Source organism: Myotis nattereri, assembly GCF_964212035.1.
Source record: "Myotis nattereri genome assembly, chromosome: 15".
Classification (NCBI taxonomy): Eukaryota; Metazoa; Chordata; class Mammalia; order Chiroptera; family Vespertilionidae; genus Myotis; species Myotis nattereri.
This window is the reverse complement of record NC_138090.1, coordinates 24,121,844-24,145,895: the sequence shown is the minus strand read 5'-3', so window position 1 is coordinate 24,145,895 and position 24,052 is coordinate 24,121,844. Positions and strand designations below refer to the sequence as shown.

The 24,052-nt window shown below is 41.1% G+C and overlaps 1 protein-coding gene across 1 annotated transcript in view; it reads right to left on the bottom strand.

Moving 5' to 3' along the window:
- The window catches only part of PLCG2 (phospholipase C gamma 2), a 140,465-nt gene that overhangs the window by 2,743 nt on the left and 113,670 nt on the right, over positions 1-24,052 (bottom strand). The window contains exons 30-31 of the mRNA XM_081108221.1: positions 23,754-23,921; positions 11,789-11,877 (exon numbers count right to left, since the gene is read on the bottom strand). Coding sequence (XP_080964347.1) covers positions 11,789-11,877; positions 23,754-23,921 — 257 coding nt within the window. The remainder of the gene's footprint in view (positions 1-11,788; positions 11,878-23,753; positions 23,922-24,052) is intronic.

The following is a 24,052-nucleotide window of genomic DNA, read 5'->3' as shown; positions in this document are numbered from 1 at the left end:
TAGTGTCTTCCAAACCGGAAGGTGGGCCATCGAATCTTAGAGTGTGAAGGAGGCACGGGGCAGAAGCTCTGCAAACTGGGATTATCCCAGAAAATCCAGAGCCCATTTTAACCAAAGATAAAACTGGCAGGTATTGATTGCATTAACAGAGGTTCTCAACCTGTGGGTCACGACCCCTTTGGCGGTAGAACGACCCTTTCACAGGGGTCGCCTAAGGCCATCCTGAATATCAGATATTTACATTACAATTCATAACAGTAGCAACATTACAGTTACGAAGTAGCAACGAAAATCATTTTATGGTTGGGTCACAACATGAGGAACTGTATTTAAAGGGCCAGAGGTTGAGAACCACTGCATTAGAGGCAAGCAGTTTAAAAAACCCTTGTTCACAATAAAGGAAGGCTTTATTGGGAAACACTGGAATAACAAATGCATTGCCCATTGACCCTATTTCTTAATCAAATCTGCTCTTTCACTGGTCTACACCACCTTTGGGACCTTATCCCAGTGCAGAGGGCCTAAGCCGCTCTGTGTGTAAAGTGGAACCCAGCAGATGAGGGAGAGAACAGACTAATATGAGGACAGAAAAGTAAGCAGGGTGTAATAAGGCACCTAAGATCACATAAAGAGCCTTATTAAAAGGCAAGGTAACACACAACAACGCGGATGAACCTTGAAAACATTATGCTAAGGGAAAGAAGACAGTTCCAAAAGACCACATACCATTATTCCATTCCTATGAAATGCCCCGCACAGGCAAATTTATAGAGACAAAGTAGACTAGTCATTGCCTGGGGTGGGGATGAAATGAGTGGAGACAGTTACTGAGCAGGACATTTCTTTTGGGGGTGATGAAAGTGTTTTAAAATTGATCACAGTGCCTGGCCAGTGTGGCTCAGTGTTTGAGCATTGACCCAGGACAAAGGAGGTTACAGTTCGATTCCCGGGCAGGGAACATGCCTGGGTTGCAGGCTCGATCCCCAGTAGCGGGTGTGCAGGAGGCAGCCGATCAATGATTCTCTCTCCTCATTCTATCTTTCTCTCCCTCTCCCTTCCTCTCTGAAATAAAAATATTTATTAAAAAAATAAGTATTTGGGTTTTTTTTAAAAACAAAGATTTGTTAGGACTAAGTTATCTGCCTTTGAATGTCTGAAAATACCTTCTTTTTGCCCTCTTTTAATTTTATTGCTTAAAGTATTACAAAGAGTATTACATATGTCTCCCTTCCCCCCCTTGACATTCCCCCAGCCTCCCCTACCCCCCAGTGTCTTATGTCCATTGGTTATGCTTATATGCATGCATACAAGTCCTTCAGTTGATCTCTTACCCCCCCCTCCAGCCCCCCAACCCTCCCCAGCCTTCCCGCTGTACTTTGACAGTCTGTTCGATGCTGCTCTGCCTCTGTATCTATTTTTGTTCATCAGTTTATAATGGTCTTTATTATCCATAAATGAGTGAGATCATGTGGTAGTTTTCTTTCATTGACTGGCTTATTTCACTTAGCATAATGCTCTCCAGTTCCATCCATGCTGTTGCAAATGGTAAGAATTCCTTCTTTTTTACAGCAGCATAGTATTCCACTGTGTAGATGTACCACAGTTTTCTAATCCATTCATCTGCTGATGGTTTGCCCTCACTCTTGAATGGTAGTGATTAAGATACAGAATGTCTATACTTACAGCTTGTGTCTTAAAACTTTGTGAAGATATCCCTTAGTCTTTAGGCTGCTATTGCTGTGGGTGGGAGTACGCCTGTCATTGGTCAGTCCTCTGTCGGTAGTCTGTCTTTTCTCTCTTATAACTTTCTTTCTCCTGGTTCTGTCAAGTAAACTCAATATGGTGTGTCTATGTGTGGCTCTTATTTAGTTATACTGCTGTGGAGTCTTCAATGTTGGGAAATTCTGTCATCAACATCTCAATTATTTTAGGTTGAAGTTTCTCATCCTGCCATCCTATTTTTAACTCTTGTTTTTCACATTTACATCTTATCTTGCTTTGTTCAAAGCAAATTCTCCAACACAATCTTCACATTTACTAATTCTTTCCTTAACTGTGTCCTCCCTGGAATTTCCCACTTACTAATCTTGAAAGAAATTTCTTTCATAATTTTTCGTATTATATTTCCAGAATTTCTAATTGGTCCTTTCATTCCTACATGCTCTTGATTAATAGTAAGAAGGGTTAGTCTTTATAAATACTACACATTGGGTTCTCTCTGGAAAAAAAAAACCCACACATTTATTTCAAAGTTATTTTTAGATTCACTGGAGTGAATTCTCTTGCTTTTTACCTTTGTGAGCTAAACTGGCATCGTTTTCTTCGAGTGCTTTAAAATTTTAATGCACAAGCTCATCTTGGACGGGAAGGTTGATTCCTCCCTTGAATCTATATGTTGGTATCTGGTTTTCTGAATGTTGTAAATGGGGGCCGGGGGCCCCCCAAGGGCAGGATCAGCTAAGTTTTAGGGTGATGGCTTGGGGCTCTGGGTCTCAGGAACCCTACAGATCACAGCCTGTGTCCTGGCTGCAGGACTGTGTCCACTTTTATCCCAGTCCCTCAAGCAAGAGCTGGCCATGGCCTGAGTCCTGGGCCCTTGCCAAATCTCTTCCTCTGGAGGGGGTTTCAGAAAAGCGAAGCCCATCTTGCCCTGAATCTTCTATTTGTGCACAGCCTTCAGTGCACATTGCATTAGCCACAAAAATAAAATAAATGAGTTAAGTATCCAAACACAGCAGTTATAAAATGAAAGCAGTTTGAGGAAAGCAGACTGAATCAGTAAAGATAAACATGGAAATGGTTGAATAAGAAAACCAAAATATAAAATAAATGCAAGAGCTGGGTTGTTTTGTAGGAAAAAAACAAACAGAATCAACCAAGTAGATAATCCATTATCTAATCTAGAAATGTGTGAAAGCCCGAGTAAGACATACTAGTAAGCACAGGAATACAACTATAGATAAAAAGCAGCGGAAGGAACCTGTGAAATAAATAAAAACCAAGATGATAATGGAAAGAATGAATATATGTATTCATACTTATTCATTATAAGGCTCTGGCTCATATATATATATATATATATATATATATATATAATATATATATGTACACATATATATACATATATATATTTCCTATTATAGAAAATTATCCCATAAGAGAAAAAAATTAAAGAGACTTTTTTTTTTATTCCAGAAGAAAAAGACAAAGTTTTATAACCAGGCCCAGAAACTTTCACAAACAATATCTGTTACCAGTACATGTGGGTAGCAGTTAACTCTAGTTTTATTCAAAATGTGCCGTAGCCCTGAGAAGGAAGGTCTCCAAGTAATTTTAATGAAGCCAGTATAACAAAACCTAAGCAAAAACTACAGACTGAACACTCAGTGAAAACCAGTGCAAAAATTCTAAGTAAAATATTAACAAATACATTATAGAAGCACATTAAACAATGCAATCCTATATTTCACTAAGAAATTCTCTTTACTGCCCCTGTAAGATGACTGTTTCACACCTCCAGCTCTCGTCAGCCCTCCCCAAGCTCAGCTGACGGCCTTGCTTCCTGTTTTACGTAAAACGTAGAAGTAATTACATGGGAAACCTGCCCATCCTGGGCCCATCTATCATACCCCATGCCTTCTCTCCTGCTGGCCCCAGAGTCCCATGCCTCTTTCCTACTCAGTTCTTCATTCCTGTGCATACCCTTTCTCTCTCCTGTATCAGTGTTGCCCTTTACTACTAACTCATCCCCCTCAGCAGCGTGCAAATACATCTTAAGCGGCTCTCCCTTCACTCCGTATTTCCCTCCAGCTGCTGACCCATCTCTCTGGTCACCTTCACAGCAAATGTCCTTGAAAAACTCCAACGCTCCCCATCAGTGTATCTGTCATCTACTCCCACTTACATTCTCATTTTAATTTCAGTTATTACCATTCAAATGTTTCCTATAGGATTTTGCAGATTTTGTACTGCTTCTTAAAAAACAATTTGAGACTATTTACATGCTTCAAGGCAGTCACCCATAGGCCCTCATTTTTCATATTTATCTCATTATTTGGAGTTCAGTCTTCTTTTCAACATTTACTCCTGTGTTTTTGCTTTTACTGTATTCCTCGTTTAAGCAGGGAGAATTTATTTAATTGGTCTTTTCAATGAGTCAGCATTCGTTTTTTCTTCTATTCTCTTTGTTTTATGTTTCATTTAGTTGGCTTTTATCTCTATTTTAGTCCTATTTTATGAGTATTTATAAAATTTTAAAGATGAATGCTCAGTGCATGCGTTTTAAGTCTAGTTTCTAATGCTAAAATGGACAAATCTGATGTTAGATTTATTTGATTTTATTTGTAGATAACTTAGTGTGTTGGGAAGTTCAGTTTCTTTTTAATTTATCCACGGCATTCAAAACTTTTACTAACCCCTGGCCAGTTTGGCTCAGTGGATAGAGTGTTCGCTTGCAAACTGAAGGGTCCTGGGTTCAAGTCTGGTCAAGGGCATGTACCTAGTTTGTAGGCTCGATCTCAAGTCCTGGTCAGGGTGTGTGTGGGAGGCCACTAATCAATGTCTCTCCCACATCGATGTATATCTCTGTCTCTCCCCCTCCCTTCCAGTCTCTCTAAAAATCAATGGAAAAATATCCTCGGGTGAGGATTAACAACAACAAAAAAACAACGAACAAACAAAAAACTTTTACTAAAATACAATAGGGGGTGGGTGGATGTGTTTTCCATTCATCCCTCTGGGGCAGCGGCTCTCAACCTGTGGGTCGCGACCCCTTTGGGGGTCGAACGACCCTTTCACAGGGGTCGCCTAAGACCATCGGAAAACACATATATAATTACATATTGTTTTGTGATTAATCGCTATGCTTTAATTATGTTCAATTTGTAACAATGAAATTGGGGGTCACCACAAAATAAGGAACTGTATTAAAGGGTCGCGGCATTAGGAAGGTTGAGAACCACTGCTCTGGGGGAATCAAGTGAACTCTCAAGCAGCAAATCAGAGAAAAGTCCCTCTGTTAACTGTTTCATTAATAGCTCCTCTCCCATCTGTCCCACTTTGTCCCACGCAACATGCGTGCATATTAGGTCATTTGCATCTGTCCTCTGAGCTTATCTTTTCCTTTATGATTTCCATCTCAATTGTGAAACATCTCTTTCATGTTATCTTTTAGGTCACTGATGAGACTGTTTCTGCTCACATACTGAATTTTTAAATTCAAGAAATTGTTTTTTTGTTTCAAATTCAAGTTTTTTTCAGTGCTCTACTTGGATATCCTTGAAATCTCTTATTGACATATGAGTAGGGTTCTCACTGGATGCTTCCAACAGTTCTACTTCAACTGCCAGCACCCTGTAGCCGGTGTCTACCTGGGTTTGTCTTCCTTTTGTTATTCTACGCGAGTTCTTCTTTTCATTGTGTGCTCATAGTTTGGGTTTTTTTTTAAGTATGTATTTTTTATTGATTTCAGAGAGGAAGGGAAAGGGAGAGAGAGAGAGATAGAAACATCAATGATGAGAGAGAATCATTGATCGGCTGCCTTCTGCAAGCCCCATACTGGGGACCGAGCCCGCAACCCGGGCATAAGCCCAGGACCAGGAATCGAACCCTGACCTTCTGGTTCATAGGTTGATGTTCAACCACTGAGCTACGCTGGCCAGGCTGTGCTCATGGTTTTGTCTGTTCGGTAGTCAGGTCAAGTTTTGGGTCTTTGTGGCAGACCCAGTTTTTGCTCTTTGGGACTGACAATGGGCAAGCTTAGCTGTTCATGTTCAAGGAGGGTCTTTCTCTGTGCCTCTGGATCTCCCCAACTGTAAGCAAATCTTCCCCAACCTCAAAAACCAGGACCAACTCAACTCCAGAGTGCACCCCGACCCCTCCTGGTCCTGTCGGACTCGAGTGTGTGCTGTACCCTTCCTGCAAAAGGATTCACACGTCTGTGGCTGAGCACTCACCAGGACCCACAGCATCCTGGTCTTTCCACTAGGCCAGTGGTCGGCAAACTCATTAGTCAACAGAGCCAAATATCAACAGTACAACGATTGAAATTTCTTTTGAGAGCCAAATTTTTTAAACTTAAACTATATAGGTAGGTACATTGTTAGTAACTTAATTAGGGTACTCCTAAGGCTTAGGAAGAGCCACACTCAAGGGGCCAAAGAGCCGCATGTGGCTCGCGAGCCACAGTTTGCCAACCACTGCACTAGGCTACTCCATCCCTGCATCTCAGCTCACCCAGTGCAAAGCTAAAAACAGTCCACCCCAGGGTCAGCACTCAAAGGCCCCAGGATAGCCAGTTTCTCAGTCACACCGTCCAGGTGCTGCCAGCTCGCCCACAGATGATGACTAGGATGGAATATTCAAGTTCCTACACTTTCTCCTGACCCATTTTTCTGAATCTCACAAGTTTAGATCAGTTCAGTAAAGGCCCTTTTCTATTAACGGCAAAACTGGATATAATACATCAACTTAAAAGAAACTATTTACTTTCAGAGAACAATTCGACATGTATCCAAAAATACATGGTCTTTCTTTTCTCTCTTTGATCTATTATTCCATTACTAAAGATCTAGCCTCAGGAAATAACTTTTAATCAAAAAGTGTTATAGGAAGACTTTCATTATTTATAAAGTAAAAAGCTACCAACAACCTGTCCATCAGTGAGAGAATGGTTAAGTGAGTTAGGGACTCACACCTAATGAAATAGGCATTAATGGCTTGGAATATCATATAGTAACATAGAAAAAAATGCTACAAATCATCTGTGAAGTGGATAAAGGGCATACATTCATATGCATTAGATGACTCTAGGCAAAAAATTATCAGGCAAAGGAAATATACCAAAATGCTAATAGTGGTTATATACAGGTTGTTTATGGGGATTTTTTCAAATCCCCCTCCTTTTCTTTCCTGCTCCAAATTAAATATAGTATGTAATAAAATGGTACTAAAAATTCTCTTTGTAAACCATTCATACAGCTGAGTAAAGGACTGGGAATTGATAAAGTAATTGTGCCTTGTAAATAAATGGCTTCTTCTGAAGGGGCTTAAAGTGTTTATTGACAGTTTTCTGGGACTTTAACCTCTCTCTCAGCAAATGTTTTATGAGCAAACTCCATCTCAGTCCTCACTGGATCAATCATTTGCTCAGACAAATCTCCCGTGAAGCTGTTTACCAGGGTCTCTCCCTGGCATCACGGAGGATACGGTGATAAATCAAACAGGGTGTGACCTTGGGCAGCGAGAAAGCCCAGGTCTACGGAGCACAAGCCAGCTCGGCTTCCCAGAAACTCCTGGCGCAGTGCGGGGGGGGCGGAGACACCCACGGCCTGGTGGCTCGGAACCAGGTGACAGCTGCGGAGTTAAAGAAAAGCCCAGCGACCAGCAGCTGAAGTGAAATTTGCACATACTCAGACATTTCCTCCAAAATTCCTCCTCGGAGAAGCTCTGTGAGAGTCACTGTTCCACCTGGAACCCACTCAACGGGCCTGTATCCCTGCCACACTCCACTGGCATCCCCAACAGCACCCAAAGCATGAAGCTTCCCACACCCAGGAAGTCAACTCTGGATAAACACATTTTCTTTTAAATGGAGTAACTTTCTCTGCTGCCAGCGGTACCTAATTATTTAAATTATGTATCATGTTTCCAAGTTGTTCACGACAGCTTTGCACAGCAGTATCTAGACCAGCCGTGGGCAAACTCCGGCCCGTTTGAAATGAATAAAACTAAAAAAAAAAAAGACCGTACCCTTTTATGTAATGATGTTTACTTTGAATTTATATTAGTTCACACAAACACTCCATCCATGCTTTTGTTCCGGCCCCCGGTCCAGTTTAAGAACCCATTGTGGCCCTCGAATCAAAAAGTTTGCCCACCCCTGATCTAGACGAATACTGTCCAACCGCCATCTGAAACTGCTTTTATCACTTCATTCTTCATTTTTCAGTGAAATAGACATTCAGTGAAATAGCAAAAGGGCTTTATGTCCACGGAGAGGATGTGTTGGCTTCCTCTCCCCAGGCAACAGAATCCCAGACCTTTCAGTGGGCTGGGGAGAGGTCAGCTTGACTCAGCCGAGGTTCTTCAAGCTTACTTATTCCAGGCTTTTGCGGAAGGCCCAGGCTTTACAATTTTACCATCCTGCTCAATGAACTGATCCCCTATCTGGAAATAGATCCTAAGGAATTACTTCTGAATTATAGGAGGAAAAAAGTGACCACGTCAAGATGTCCCTGAGAGCCTTATTTGTAAGTGGCTCCTGTCTAAATGCCCAATTTAGGGGATGCTTAATCTATGGTCCATCAGCTTGATGGAAAAATCTGTCAGTCTTTAAATGCTAATGAAGACTAATAGTATGAAAAGTGCTTATAACCTTGCTTTAAAGCAGTGGTTCTTGATTGAGGATGATTTTTTGCCACCCTGGGGACATTTGACAATGTCTGGAGATAGTTTTAACTGTTATACTAGGGGAAGGGCGTGCTACTGGCATTTAGTAGGTCAAGGGCAGGGATGCGGCTAAGCATCTTACATTGCATTGGATAGCTCCCACCACAGAGAATGATCTGGCCCCAAATGTCAGTAGTGCAAACAAACAAAAAACCCTGCCCAGCCAGTGTGGCTCAGTGGCTGAGTGTCAACCTATGAACCAAAAGGTCAAGGTTCAATTCCAGGTCGGAGCATGTGCCCAGGTTGTGGGCTCAATCCCCAGTGGTGGGCATGTAGGAGGCAGCCGATCAGTGATTCTCTTATCATTGATGTTTCTAGCTCTCTCTCCTTCTCCCTCTCTAAAATCAATAACAATATATCAAAACACTACCAATAAAAATATCTTTAAAAAACTGCTTTAAATAAAAAAAACTATACATGTATACAGGAATTTGTTATTATCATATTACACTTAAAAATGCATTGGCCTGGCCCTGGCCGATTTGGCTCAGCGGCTAGAGCGTCGGCCTGCAGACTGAAGGGTCCCAGGTTCGATTCCGGTCAAGGGCATGTACCTTGGTTGCGGGCACATCCCCAGTAGGGGCTGTGCAGGAGGCGGCTGATCGATGTTTCTCTCTCATCAATGTTTCTAACTCTCTATTCCTCTCCCTTCCTCTCTGTAAAAAATCAATAAAATATATTTTTAAAAAAATGCATTGGCCTGGAAATGAAGGAAGCAAACAGACCAAATGCTAGCTTTATCTACTCATCTCTTCCCCCAAATTATAAGACTATATTTTCCACACAATCTGGTCTATACATGGTTGTTATTGTTTTGTTTTGAATCCTCACCAGAGGATATTTTTTCCCACTGATCTTTAGATAAAGTAGAAGGGAGGAAGAAGGGGGAGGGAGGGAGAGAGAGAGAAAGAGAGAGAGAGAGAAATATTGATATGAGAGAGAGAGATGGACTGGGGCTGGGGATTGAACCTGCAACCGAGGTATGTGCCCTTGAGCAGGAATCTAACCCATGACCCTTTGCTGTGTGGGCCAAGGTTCTAACCACTGAGAAAACTAGCCAGGCATGTGTGCAGTTTTTAAAAATCATTAATACAAAATAATATACTGTGGCTTTAGTCTGTTAATGGACTTCTTAAAGACCTCAGATAGTCTTATTAATGATTAATTGACAAATGCATAATTCACTGTAAAAGAGGAGAAATTTAAGACTTGCTCATTTCCAACAAGGACCCACTGGCTGACTCAGACGCCTGGTAAAGAAAGGAATTGATATAAACTTTCATGACCAAGCATTTCTATCTTTGGAAGAATTATGAAAGGTCATTTTTTAATCCATAACTCAAGGTTCAAGCGAAAACTATAATTTTCACATAAACACTGCACTTATTTTGACAGAGTCCAAAGCACTACCATTTAAAAATTATTTCAAAATGGAAAACTTTCCATCATCTACCCCCTTATCTTTTTGAGACAGAATTTCATTGTTGTGAGCTTATGTTTTACCATCAGAAAGTGATGTCTTTGACTGCCACTGAGGTTCTAGGGCAGCCGTGGGCAAACTGGGTTTGAAATGAATAAAACTATTGAAAAAAAAGACCGTACCCTTTTACATAATGATGTTTACTTTGAATTTATATTAGTTCACACAAACACTCCATCCATGCTTTTGTTCCGGCCCTCCGGTCCAGTTTAAGAACCCATTGCGGCCCTCAAGTCAAAAAGTTTGCCCACCCCTGGCATAGGGCCTCCAACTAGTGCGCCTTTTAAGTCTCTGCTTCCTGCTTTTATTGCTTTCTGTCTCTCCTTATTTTTGCATCCCCTTTCATCTCGATGCTTGTAAAATGCTTTGGAGTGTAAAACTATCACAGTTGCCAAACTGAAACAGCGATGCAGAAAAGGCTATGTTCTCTCCTGTGAGTCGAGTTCATGAATTTTTACTGCATGGACTATGGCTGTTAAAAGGCGTCCCCACCCCTGCCATCCTCCTGCCCCATTTGGTAGTTCTCAGCTAGATTCTGGAAATTCCCAAATTAGCAATTTCCAAATCACTGCATAGTTCTTTTTGTTGCTGTTAATCCTCACCCAAGGATATTTTTCCATTGATTCTTAAACAGAGAGAAACATTCGACATCGATTGGTTGCCTCCCACACACTTGGGCCTGGATCAAGCCTGCAACCAAGGTACGTGCCCATGACCAGAATCAAACCTGGCACCCTTCAGTCCACAGGTCGACGCTCTATCCACTGAGTCAAACCAGCCAGGACATCACTGTGTTGTTCTTGCAGCCAAAAGAAGGGCAAACCAGACAGGCTGTGACTTCTCAATCCAGAGAACAACCAGATTGAGAAAACAAGATGTGTATCTAGGAGAACTGACCAAATCCAATCAGCCTACTGGGGTCTGGAACCATGATCCCAGTTTATCCCAAGAAACTGGACTGACCACAGAAATCCCCCAGTAGGCTGATGTGGGTTTTGTGGCAAGGGACTGGAAAGGTCTTCGGAGATTATATTGGCCTACGCTGGGTTTTGTGGCAAGGGACTGGAAAGGTCTTTGGAGATTGTATTGGCCACGTATGAGCACTTGCAAAAACACACACTGAGTGGGTTTCATTCTGTGGGAGGGACCACCAAGATTCAGAATCTGAAAGTCCAGAATCACAGTCAGTATCCACATCTGCACCCATCATCAAACCAAGGCCTTAACTACCTACAGCTTGGAGCTGTGTTCTCAGCATCCCATCTCAACATCTTGCATAGTTCGAGGAGGCCAAGCCCTTTCTGCTAAGTCTACCCTAACTGGCTAATGAAAGGAGGGATTAAATATCTTCAAGGTCTTGGCAAAACAGAAGGACCAAAAAAGCAAGCTCCTCCAGTAGCAGAGAGAACCACAAGAAGAGCACCGCTTACTGTGGGGAGTTGTGCTCTATGAATATCCTTCCCCATGACAAGGCCTTGTTGGGTGCTTTTAAGGGATTACCCAAAACCAACAGGCAGAGAATGGCACCCAGGAAGGATGAACTTACCTAGAAGAGCATCATCTCGCCTGGCTCTTGCTAAAATGAAACTATGAGGAGCTTCCAATGAGCGTCTCCCTTTCCAATGACATAGCCACTCCTAGAATCATGCAGTATTCTCCAAGAAGGATGGATGCTGGGAGAAAAAAACCTAGGACCTATGGGGAAATCTGTATCTGAAAGGAATTCTTTTGTAATGATGTGGCATGTTTGGCTAAATATTTCTCGGTGGGTTTAAGTCCATCAGCCAAGCATACTCCTTGACCATTTCCACTCCACCAGCAGACGTAGCTCAGGGAACCCCGAAGTGTCTCTCCACTCACCAGCACTGGCCGCATCTCACAGAAAACCAGGAGGGAAGCCAGCTCAATGTCTTCACTGTACCCGTTCTTCAGAGGAACAGATCTAAATCCTGCAGCAGGATGGAAAAACAAGGCAGAGGCAGGCAATTAATGTCCGACCTTGGCTTTCTTGGGGTACCCGGGGATCATGTGCCTGGTTCAAGGCACAGAGAGGTCAGTGTGCCACGCTGAGGCTGACTTTCTCAAAACCAGAGGTCCCGTCCTGATGGTTATAAAGAGGGGCTCCCGGATGCAGTCTTGACCGACAGGTCCGTTTGGAGAAGTGAAGTTTAAAAAAAACCTGCCAACTAGAAATGAAAATGATTCCCTCAGAAGAAATTAAAACCCACAGCACATCACACATTGAATTTAGAGTGACTGCAGCTGTGGTTCAATTCCTTAAGTACTCCAGAGGCCAAAGACTCAAAAGAATAATGAATCCTCGCATCCATTTCCTCCACTTAGCCCTTTGCAAAGCACAGGAGGGGGAGTGTCTTTAAAGATTTCCAGTGGGAGGAAATCTTCTGTCCCTTGGCAGTTCAGAGCCGTATTGATTATCCTCCACTGAAAGCCTTTCCCTGTTTACACTTGGGACCAGAGTCTGACAATCAAATGTTTACTTAGAGGAGGTGGAGGTAGAGCTGAATTCCCCTGCCACCACCACCCATTAAGTAATGTTTGAGGCAACACATGTCAAAGGTTGGTTGGTTTGCTTGTTTTAGTTAAGTAGTATAAAAGAATACACCGTGAAAATGCAAGGCTCGCTCCCACCCACTCCTAAGCCCTTATTCCACGAGGAACCATTGTTAACGGTATCATCCCAAAACAGTCTCTGCATTTGTTTGAATTTCCTTTAAAATCGCAAAGGATAGTACCCTGACCTAAGCAATTCTGAACCTTCCATTTTCCATTTAATCCTGTACCTTGGGGATTCACTGTATGGCTGTGGGTTGACTTGAAAGCTTTTATTGTTAAATTAAAATTTTAAATTTAATGTACAGTGTTATACTAGATACATTAGTGTCACGTGTACAATATAGTGATTCCACATTTTTATACCTTACAATGTGATCACTAATTCTAGTAATCTTATTACATATTATTGACTCTTCTCCTTCGCTTTTTTCAACCATTCCCTGCAACATCCTCCCCTCTAGTAACTATTCCTTTGGTCTCTGTTTCTATGAGTAGTTTTTGTTTTGTTTGTGGGTGTTTGTTTTTTATTTAGATTCCACATAAAAGTGAAACCATATGGTACTTGTCTTACTCTGACTTATTTCACTTAGCATAATACCCTCAAAATCAACCCATATTGTCCCAGATGACAAGATTTCACTCTTTTTGTTGCTATGTAATATTCCATTGTGTATGTGTGTATACGTGTGTGTGTGTATATATATATATATATATATATATATATATATATATATATATATTCTCACTGCTTTATCCATTCATCTATTGATGGACACTTAGGTTGATTCCACATCTTGGCATTTGTAAATATTGTAAATAATTGTGCAATGAATATAGGGGTGCATATATCTTTTCAAATTAATATTTTTGTTTTCTTCGGATAAATACTCTGAAGAATATTCATCCTGTTTTTCATATTGACTACACCAATTGCAGTTCCCCTCACGGTGCACAGGGTTCTCTTTTCTCCAATACACGTTATTTGTGACTTCTTGATAACAGCCATTCTGACTGGTGTGAGGTGATATTCATTGTGGCTTTGATTTGCATTTCCCTAATGATTAATGATGTTGAGCATCTTTTCATGTCTGTTGGCCACTGTATGTCTTCTTTGGGGGAAATGTTTTTTCATGTCCTCTGCACATTTTAGTAGATTGTTGTGGGTTTTTTTTTTGTTTTGTTATTGAGTGGTATGAGTTTCTTATATCTTTTGGATATCAACCTCTTATCAGATATCATTTGTAAATATATTCTCCCATTGGTAGGTTGTTTTTGTTTTTGTTTTGTTGATGATTTCCTTCACTGTGCAGAAGCTTGTTAGTTTGAGGAAGTCCCATTTGTTTATTTTTGCTTTTGTTTCCCTTGTTGAGGTTGAGGGGATGTATCCTAAAAGATACTACTCAGATTGGTGTCAAACAGCTTATTACCTATCTTTTCTTCTAGAGGTTTATGATTTCAGGCCTTACATATAAGTCTTTCATCCATTTTTAATTTATTTTTGTATAAGGTGTAAGAGTGGTCCTGTTTTCTTTCTTTTGCAGGGGCAGGGGCATGTATCTGTCCATTTTTTCCAGCACCATTTATTGAAGAGACTGTCATTACTCCATTTTATACTCTAAACTTTGTTGTAGATTAGTTAACCATATAAATGAGGGTTTATTTCTGGGCTCTCTATTCTGTTCCATTGATCTATGTGTTTGTTTTTGTGTCAGTACCATACTGTTTTAATTATTATAGGTTTGTAATATAGTTTAAAATCAGGGAGCATTATACCTCCAACTTTGTTCTTTTTTCTCAAGATTGCTTTGGCTATCTGTGGTCTTTTGTGGTACCATATAAGATTTAGAACTAATTGTTCTAGTTCTGAGAAGGCATATTGCTATTTTGTTGTTGTTAATTCTTACCTGAGGATATTTTTTTCCATTGATTTTTAGAAAGTGGAAGGGAGGGAGAAAAAAAAAGGGAGAGAGAGGGAGAAAAAAAGGGAGAGAGAGAGAGGGAGAAACATTGATATGAAAGAGACACATCAAATGGCTGCCTCCTGCACATGCCCTGACTGGGGCCAGGGATTGAACCTGGAACCCAGGTACATGCCCTTGACCAGGAACTGAACCCTTAAGTGTATGGGCTGACACTCTAACCCAGGTGTGGGGATCGTTTGGCCTGCAGGCCACATAAGGCTGGTGAAGTCATTTGGTCTGGCCCGCCAAGGCATTAGGGGTGAGTTAATTAAATATTTGACCAAATATAGCAGGCTAATTTTTTTTATTAAATTGATTGGGGTGATATTGGTCACCATGAACATATAGGTTTCAGGTGTGAGTTTTTACGTTATAAGATGTATGTGTTGCATGCAGGCTAATTTTTATGTGGATAATCTGTATGGCCCACAGGTGATGTTATAAACATACAAATGGCCCTTGGCAGAAAAAAGGTTCCCCACCCCTGCAAGTGTAACCTCTGAGCCAAACAGGCCAAGGCGGCCATTGTTATTTTAGGAATTGCATTGGATCTGTAGATTGCTTTGGGTAGTATGATCATTTTAATTATATTAATCCTTCTAATCCATGAGCATGGTATATCTTTCCACTTATTTAGGTCCTTTTCACTTTCTACAATGTTTTACAGTTTTCAGAGTACAGGTCTTTCACTTTCTTGGTTAAATTTATTCTTAGGTATTTTATTCTTTTTGATACAATTAGAAATGGTATTGCTTATTTAATTTCTCCTTCTGATCATTATAGAAATGTGACAGATTTCTGCATATTCTGTATCCTGCTACTGTACTGAATTCCTTTATTATTTCTATTAATTTTGGGTGAATTTTTTAGGGTTTTCTATATATAGTATTGTGTCCTCTGTAAATAGCGAGTTTTATTTCTTTCCAATATGGGTGCCTTAATTTCTTTTTCTTGTCTGACTACTGTGGCTAAGACTTCCAATACTATATTGTATAGTAGTGGTGAGAGTGGGCATCCTGGTCTCACTCCTGATCTTAGAGGAAAAACTTTCATGTTTTTACCATTGAGTCTGATGTTAGTTGTGTGCTTGTTACATATATAACCTGATCAAGTTAAGCTCCATCTATACCCACTTTATTAAGAGGTTTTTTAAAATCATAAATGGATGTTGAATTCTATCAAATGTTTTTTCATCATCTATTGATATCATCATGAATTTTATCCTTAGTTTTGCTGAGGTGATGAATCACAGTACTAGTTTTGTGGATGTTGAACTACTCTTGCATCCCTGGTATAAATCCCACTTGATCACTGTGTAAATTCCTTTAAAGTACTGTTAAATTTGTTGTGTGTTTTTTTGTTGTTGTTGATAATTTGGCATCTATGTTCATCAGAGATATTGTCCTGTAATTCTCTTTTTTAGTGTCTTTGTCTGATTTTGGTATAAGGGTTATGCTGGCTTGTAGAATGAGTTTAGAAGTATTCCTTTCTCTTCACTTTTTTGGAATAGTTTGAGAAGGATAGGTACTAATTCTTCTTTAAGTGTTTGATAGAATTCACTTGTGGAGTCATCTTATCCTGGGCTTTTGTTTGTTGGGAGTTTTCTTTATTAAATGTTTCAGTTTTATTGCTAGTAATTGGTCTGTTCAGATTCTCGGTTTCTTCCTGGTTTGTCTTGGAAAGTTGTATTTCTAGAAATTTATCCATTTCTTCTAGACAGTCTAATTTGTTGGCATATAATTGTTCATAGTATTCTTTAATGATCCTTTGTATTTCTGTGGTGTTGATTGTAATCTCTCATTTCTCTCATTGTGTTCTATTTTTTGCTTAATGAGTATTGCTAGAGGCTTGCCAACTTTATTTATCCTTTCAAAAAACCATCCCTTAACTTCATGAATCTACTGTTTCTCTATTTAATTTATTTCCACTTTGATCTTTATTATTTCCTTCCTTCTACTTACTTTGGGTTTTGTTTATTCCTCATTTTCTAGTTTCTTCAGGTGCAAATTAAGATTGTTTATGTGGGATTTTTCCTCCTTCTGGAGGTAGGCCTGTATAGCTAGAAACTTTCCTGTAATAAGTGCTTTTGGTACATCCCATTAATTTTGTAAGGTTGTATTTTCTTTTCATTTGTCTCAAGGTATTGTCTGATTTCCATCTTGACTTCCTCTTTGACCCACTAGTTCAGTGATGGCGAACCTTTGGAGCTCGGTGTGTCAGCATTTTGAAAAACCCTAACTTAACTCTGGTGCCGTGTCACATATAGAAATTTTTTGATATTTGCAACCATAGTAAAACAAAGATTTATATGTTTGATATTTATTTTATATATTTAAGTGCCATTTAACAAAGAAAAATCAACCTAAAAAATGAGTTCGCGTGTCACCTCTGACACGCGTGTCATAGGTTCGCCATCACTGCTCTAGTTGTTTAGAAGCATGTGGTTTACTCTCCATGTATTTATGATTTTTCCAGTTTTCTTCCAGTAGTGGATTTCTAGTTTCATGCCACTGTAGTCAGAAAATATGCTTGATATAATTTCAATCTTCTTTAATTAACTGAGGCTTGTTTTGTGGCCTTGTATGTGATCTATCCTGGAAAATGCTCCATTGGTAATCTACAATTTTGGGGGAAAATGCTCTTAAATATCTATCAAATCAAACTGGCCTACTGTGGAATTTATGGCCATTATTTCTATATTAAGTTTCTGTCTGAATGATCTATCCACTGAGGTTAGTGTCATATTAAAGTCCCCAACCACTGAAGTATTACTGTTCATTTCTGCCTTTATGTCCGTTAACATCTGCTTTATATACTTGGGTGCATAGGTATTTACAATTGTTATACCCTCTTCTGGGATTGACCCCTTTAAAATTAAGTAATGTCCTTCTCGGTTTCCTTTTCCATTCTTTGTTTTGAAGTCTATTTTGTCTGATGTGAGTATTGTGACCCCAGCTTTCTTTTTGTTTCTATTTGCATGGAATATATTTTTCTATCCCTTCACCATCCGTCTGTATGTGTTTTTCAATCTAACGTGAGTATCTTGCAAGCAGCATAGAGACAGATCATGATTTCTCATCCATTCTGCCACCCTATGTCTTTCGATTGGAGCATTTAGTCCATTTACACATGGAGTAATCATTGATAAGTATGTGCCCATTGACATGTTTTTTATGGTTGTTTTGTTTTTTGCTGCTCCTTTCTTCTTCTCTTGATCTCTTTCCTTTTAATTTGTTGGTTTTCTTTTTGTATGTTTTTGGTTTATGGCTACCATGAGGTTCATGTATGTCTATATATCTATATCTATCTGTGTGTGTGTGTATCAGTCTATTTTAAGCTGATAAGCATTTAAGTTCAATCATATTCTGAAAGCACTATATTTTTACTCTCCCCACTCTGCTTTTAAATGTCATGTTTTCTATCTTTTTGTTTAGTGTAGCCCCTGATTATTTAAAGTAATTATAGTTAATTTTGCTACTACTGTCTTTAACCTTCATATTAGTTTTCTAAGTGGTTGATTCACTGTGATTATTGTATATTTTCCTTTCCCAGTGAAAAATTTTTCTTTCCTGTATTTATTTCTGGTTGTGGCCTTTTCTTTTTTTGTGTAAAGAAAAAAGCCCTTTAACATCTCTTATAAGGCCATTTTACTGGTTGGGAACTCCTTTAGTTTTTGTTTGGGAAACTCTTTTATCTCTCCTTCAACTCTGAATGATAACGTTGTTAGCTATACTATTCTAGGTTATAGGTTCCTTTCTTTTTAAGCTTCTTTTATTTTTCAAGTACAGTTTATATTGAATACTATTCTGTATTAATTGCAGATGTACAGCATAGTAGTTGGATACATTCCTTTCTTTCAGCACTTTAAATATCCCCTCCACTACCTTCTGACATGCAAAGTTGCTTGTGAGAAATCAGCTGATAACATTATGGGGTTTCCCTTATATGTGATTTGATGTTTCATTCCTGGTGCCTTTAAGAGTGTCTCTCATTAACTTTTACCTTTTTTAATTACAATATGCCTTGGTGTGGGTCTCTTTGGAACTCTCTTTGCTTCCTGGACCTGGATGTTTGTTTCCTTTGCTAAATTAAGATAGTTTTCAGACATTATTTCTTCAAATATTCTCTCTGCCCCTTTCTTTCTTCTCCCTCTGGACTTCCTATAATGCAAATGTTAAGATATTTGATATTATCTCAGATATCTTTTATATTATCCTCATTAAAATTTTTTTTTCCATATTGCTTTTCTGATGGGATGATTTCTTCCATTCTGTCTTCCAGGTAGCTAATCCATTATTCTGTATTAACTAATCTGCTGTCACTTCCTTCTGTATTCTTCATCTCTGATTGCTTCTTTATTACATTTTCTCTCTCTTCGTTGAGGTGCTGAGTTCCTCTATTGCACGATCAGGTTCGTTGAGCTTTCTTATGACCATTTCTTTGAACTATTTATCAGGCAAATTACTTACATCCATTTCATTGGGGCTTTTTTCTGGAGATTTTTTATTCCTTCATTTGGGGCAAATTCTTCTGTCTCCCCATTTTGTTTGACTTACTGTGTTTGTTCCTATGAGCTGGGTAGAGTAACTATCCCTCCCAGTCTTGAAAGAGTGGTCTCTGTGTAGACTAGGGGGTGAATAGTGTCGGCAGTCCAGCTGTATTCAGCAGGCATGTGAGGTGCCTTGTGTGTCTCCTGGCCTGAGTAATAGGTTCCAAGTGGAGCCAGTCTGCTTTGCCCTTCTAATCTGGGCTCCCTGATGTAGATGGGACTGCTAGGTACATTCTTGGGGTGCCCTGTTGCTTTAACTATCTGTGATCAGAACAGGGTCAGGGCCTGCCTGGGGCTGCTTTTCATGCTTGTCTTTTTTTTAAATTATTTTTTTATTGATTAAATTATTACATATGTATCCTTACCCCCACGTTACCCCCTCTCCCCCCACTTGTGCCCTCACCCGCCCCCCCTGTTGTCCGTGTCCATTGGTTAGGCCTATATGCTTGCATATAAGTCCTTGGTTCATGCTTGTGTCTTAATGCCCCACCAGTTCTGCCGCGTCTCTGGATGGGGCAGGTGTGCGTGTATGCACAGCCACACTTGGCTTGTTCTGTTCCCTCTCAAAGCAGCGCCTCTCTGCTCAGCTGCATCCTCCAACTCTGCACATGCAGCCCTGTGTGCATGCCCTATTGCTTTAATTGTCCACCCTTAGAGCAGGGTCTGGGCGGGGCTACTCCGCATGCCTGTTTCTCAATGATCTACTGATTCTGCTTTTTCTCCAGGTGGGGCAGCCTTTCATGCATACAGCAGGACCCTACTCACTCTGCCTGGGGCAGCCCTGTGTATGGGCACTGCAAAGTTTTGCTAGGTCTCTGTGGACAGGGGGAGTCCCTTGTGTGTGCAGCCCAGTGGGTGTAAAAAGCAGCACCCCACTGGACCCACTGGATCAATATCCTGGTGGAGGAGCCAACTTTGTATGCATCCTATGGTGCCTTCCTCTTCCTGCTGGATCTAGCTCCAGGAGGAGTAGCTGGGGCCTGCAGGTCAGCCAGAGACCCTGGGTGGAGCTCCCGCCCATTGTCCCTGTTTAGGGGACACATAAACAGTGGCGCTCACTTCTTCCTCCGGTCCTGTGTTGTTTTCTTAGCTCCCAGAGAGCTGTCATGGTACCCCAATCTTCTCTATGTGGTCCGTTCCTCTTGCTTGTGTAGAAGCTGTAAGAGGAACTATTCTAAACACAGAAGTACATTTTGATGTGTTCTTGGAAAGAGGCAAGCTCAGCGTCCACCTACACCACCATCCTGGGCGTGCCTCTCCGACTTGAAAGCTTTTTATTTGCATTTTATCTACTGATTCTCAGGACAAGCAATACTCAAATTAGGACACTCCCACTATTTCATCATTCAGGTTTTGGTTTGTTTGATGATTATTCTTATTTCTCTTAGAGAACCTTTTACTATTAGTTGGTTTATAACCTGTGAATAGTATCTATCGAATCAATTGCTTTCCACTGCTGAAGAGAGGAAATTGGCATGCTTACACAACCCTGTTCATCATTTCTCCCCTTAATTTGGTAAAACTGCTTTATTTCTACACTGGCATGGTGTATAATGTGTGTTCCATTTTATAACCATAATTCTCCCACAAAGGGAGGCTTGGTTATATTTTTCTGACATTTATACAGCACAGATAAAAGAGAATATTATAAGGAACACTTGTATAACCATTACCTAGGTCTCATCATTAACCTTTTACTATACTTTATCACCTTTCTCCACCCCTCAAACTATCACATGTGTGTGTGTATTTCAAAGTAAGATGAAGACATCTGTACACTTCCCCCTGAATATGTCAGCATGCATCTCATTAACTGCTCAATCTTTACTTACTGTGTTCTTTTTCTGGTATAAAATTGATACACACAATGAAATGCACAGTTTTTTAAAACACAAAACAAAACAAAAATGCACGTTCCATTCTCACCACCCTTTTACTGACTTTTTCTGTTGATATCTTGGCTGGTAAATGTGTCTTCTTTGTTCTCTTCAATATGAACTCCTGGGACATATAATCCCTGAACTGTGCATGTTTGAATGCATCCGCCCTTTAATTTTATGCCTGAGTGACAGTGAGTGGGTTTAAAACTCCTGAGTCCTAGTCTTCTCCCTGGAGGATTTTGGGGACATTGTTCTCCTGGAATACTGCTGTCGAGAAGTTTTCTGACCTATTTACCCTTTACACAGGTGATGGGGATTTGGTGTTGGTTTGTTTGCTTGGTGATTTTTGCCTGGATCCCCCAGACTCCTTGCAGTCTAGCTTAGTGCTTCCCCAACTTTAAGGAAGGTGTGAACCACGTGTGGGTCTTATTAAAATGCAGATCCTGAGTCAGGAGGGCTGGAGTACGGCCTGAGATCCTGACTCTCCCGGCTGCTCTGTGGACAGTGGGGAAGAAGGCAGTCTCTGCTCACAGACTGTTAGAATGTGCTGGGATCTGCATGCTCCATGGTGTCTGGGGAGGCTGCCAGGCAGCCCCGTGCCCTCACGAACATGGTTCCAAGCAAAGTGGGGCTGCTGCTCTCAGCATGTGCCTCCGGATTTGGAGAAGCGGGCTCTGTCCCCTCTGCCTCCAGCTCCGTGTACCTCCCCTCACTGCCCAGGTCTCGTGGTTACAAGCAGCCCTTCACGTATACTGGGAATTGGGACTGAAAGGTGTTTGCCAGTTTCACCAAAAACAGGGTTTGTTTCTAGTTGTGTCACAGAGGAAAGGGAACTAGAGACTTCTTTTCAAGTAAGAGCAGTGTGTTGGCTTAGGGAGAGTCGAGGAGGCCTGGACAGCTGGGAGAACATAGGGTTTGAGGTCAGACATTCCTACGTTTGGATCCAGCTGCGGTCTTACAGGTGTGTGACCTTGAGCAAGTTCATTAACATCTCTAGGCTCAAAGTGTTCCTATTGAAAAAGCGGAGGTGATAAAACCTCTCTCACTGGGTTGCTATGAGGATTAAAGGGGAAAGAGTCTAAGGCACCTCACACAATAAATGATGTTTTCCTTCCTTCCTGAGCTCCAGCTGGCTTAAAAGCTTAAGCGCATCCCTAATGACAATGGGCAAAGTTTACTTTTGAGTTCAGAAGGCCCCCAATGCCTTCTGCACAAAGGGTTTGTTCACTGTATTTCATTTTCTCCATGAATATGGATGTGCCAGGCATTGTCAGAAGCTGGAGAGTCACAGTTTCCATCCTCCTTGAAGTTGTATTCTTTGTTTTTTAAATCTCCAAGCTAAGCCATAGCATTTTCTAGATGACTCGACACAGTGTGGTGGCAGGTAAGAAGGGTTCATCAGCTCTGACCTCCCCAAGGCACGGGGAGGGGCTGCGGTGGTCCTGTCCCTTAGCCTTCCAGGGGACATGAGTAACAGCAGGGGGAGTCCACATGCAGGGTGGACATTTACCATAAGAAGGAATTGGTCCTAAGCCTTATTTATTTTAAAAGCAGCAGATTACAAAGTTAAGAACTGTACCTAAATTGTTGGATTTAATGTAGCGGGCAAGTTAACCAAGAGGGGTTGAGCAACATCAGGCCTCTGGGACTTAGCATTTGTTATCCTTATTAGAGTAAATTAGGAAGCAGGATATTTCTAAAGTACTAAAAAGCAGGCAGTTTAAACATTTCTCAGGTTCTTGTTTAATCTACTCATTTGCTTAGGAATTTGTTCCTTGACGATAATAAGATGGGCAGCCTCAGTCTAGCTCAGTTTTCTCAAGTGCCATCCTGGGATCCATCTGAGGAGCTGGCTAAACACGCAGATTCCTTGGGCTCAGGGACCTGCATGTTCTAACCAGAGTCCCCAGCATGCCTGGCAAGTGCCCAGTGATGGAAATGATCAGACTTATCATCTAAGAAATGTAGGGAATATCCAATATGTTCTACGTTTGGGGGTGGGGGGAAGACCCCCAGGAAACAGGACCAAAAGTTTCCAAAAAACATCGAGAAAAGAATGCTTAGAAAACAGGGAAACAGTGACCTCATGAGGAATCCAGAAGGATCTATATGATCTAATGTCTCAAATACTAAGAAAGGGGAAGAAGGGAATTCAACATCAAGTGAGGGACTATTTAGCAACATTCCACATAAAATCCGGCAGGAAAGTGAATTAGAGAAACTATACAGGAAGCAGCACCAAGCTCATCTGCCCCAAATCTCCTCCTGCTTGGGGGAGTCTGTCTGGCCTGGAGCTATGGGACTCAGTCTCCTGATTCCCAACAGCTGGTCACATGACCCAGCTTGGTCCCAGGCAAATATAAAATGCCCCTTCTCAAAGTATAAGGGGTTTTGTGTTTTGTTCAGCATGGAAGAGGCAAGTGGAGCCCTGAAGCTTCAGCAATTTGCCCAGCTGACTCGGCAGAGGCAGACCTATGACCTACGATGGTAATTCACTCCACTGCTGAGGCCTGCTCCTTCCCGGCCAGGGAGCGGGTGGGAAGCCCAACCAGATGCTAGCCCCTGGCTGAGGACAGGCATCAGCTTCCAACCTTCCCAAATGAAATCAAACCACAGTGCCAGGTGGAAAATCAACTCGCAGTCCAACTTCGTCACCTTCCCCGTGCCTGTGCTGGATGAGGGCCTGGGCGTGTGCCAGTCCACGGGAACTACTATGAGATCAGCTGCCTAAGCCCCCTAATTGGTTTTGCAGTGACTTCAGAAAAGCCAGGAAAAATGCGTTTTCATTCTTTTTAATCCAGCAGCACAGACCACAGAACAATGCTAGCCCAAACCGAACCCCTTAATGAGAAGCTGCTTACCTGACTTGATTCCTTTAATGGGGTAAGTAGCATGCGCGAGAAAGTTGGGGTCGCTGAACATATCTTCCTCGTACACCACAAAGCGCAGAAACGCCAGGTTTGGGTCATAGATTTCAAATGTCACCTTCTCCTGCGTTGAAGCCCAAACAGGGCTTAGGCCATTGTCATCTGGAAGGTGATCAAAGCTTATTAAAGACGCCATTTGGGAAACCATCTTTATATTCATCGGCTGGGCTTTGAATCTCCTTAGCAACTGTGTAAATATGCAGCTAAGAAAATAGGAATAATCTTGTTTCCAT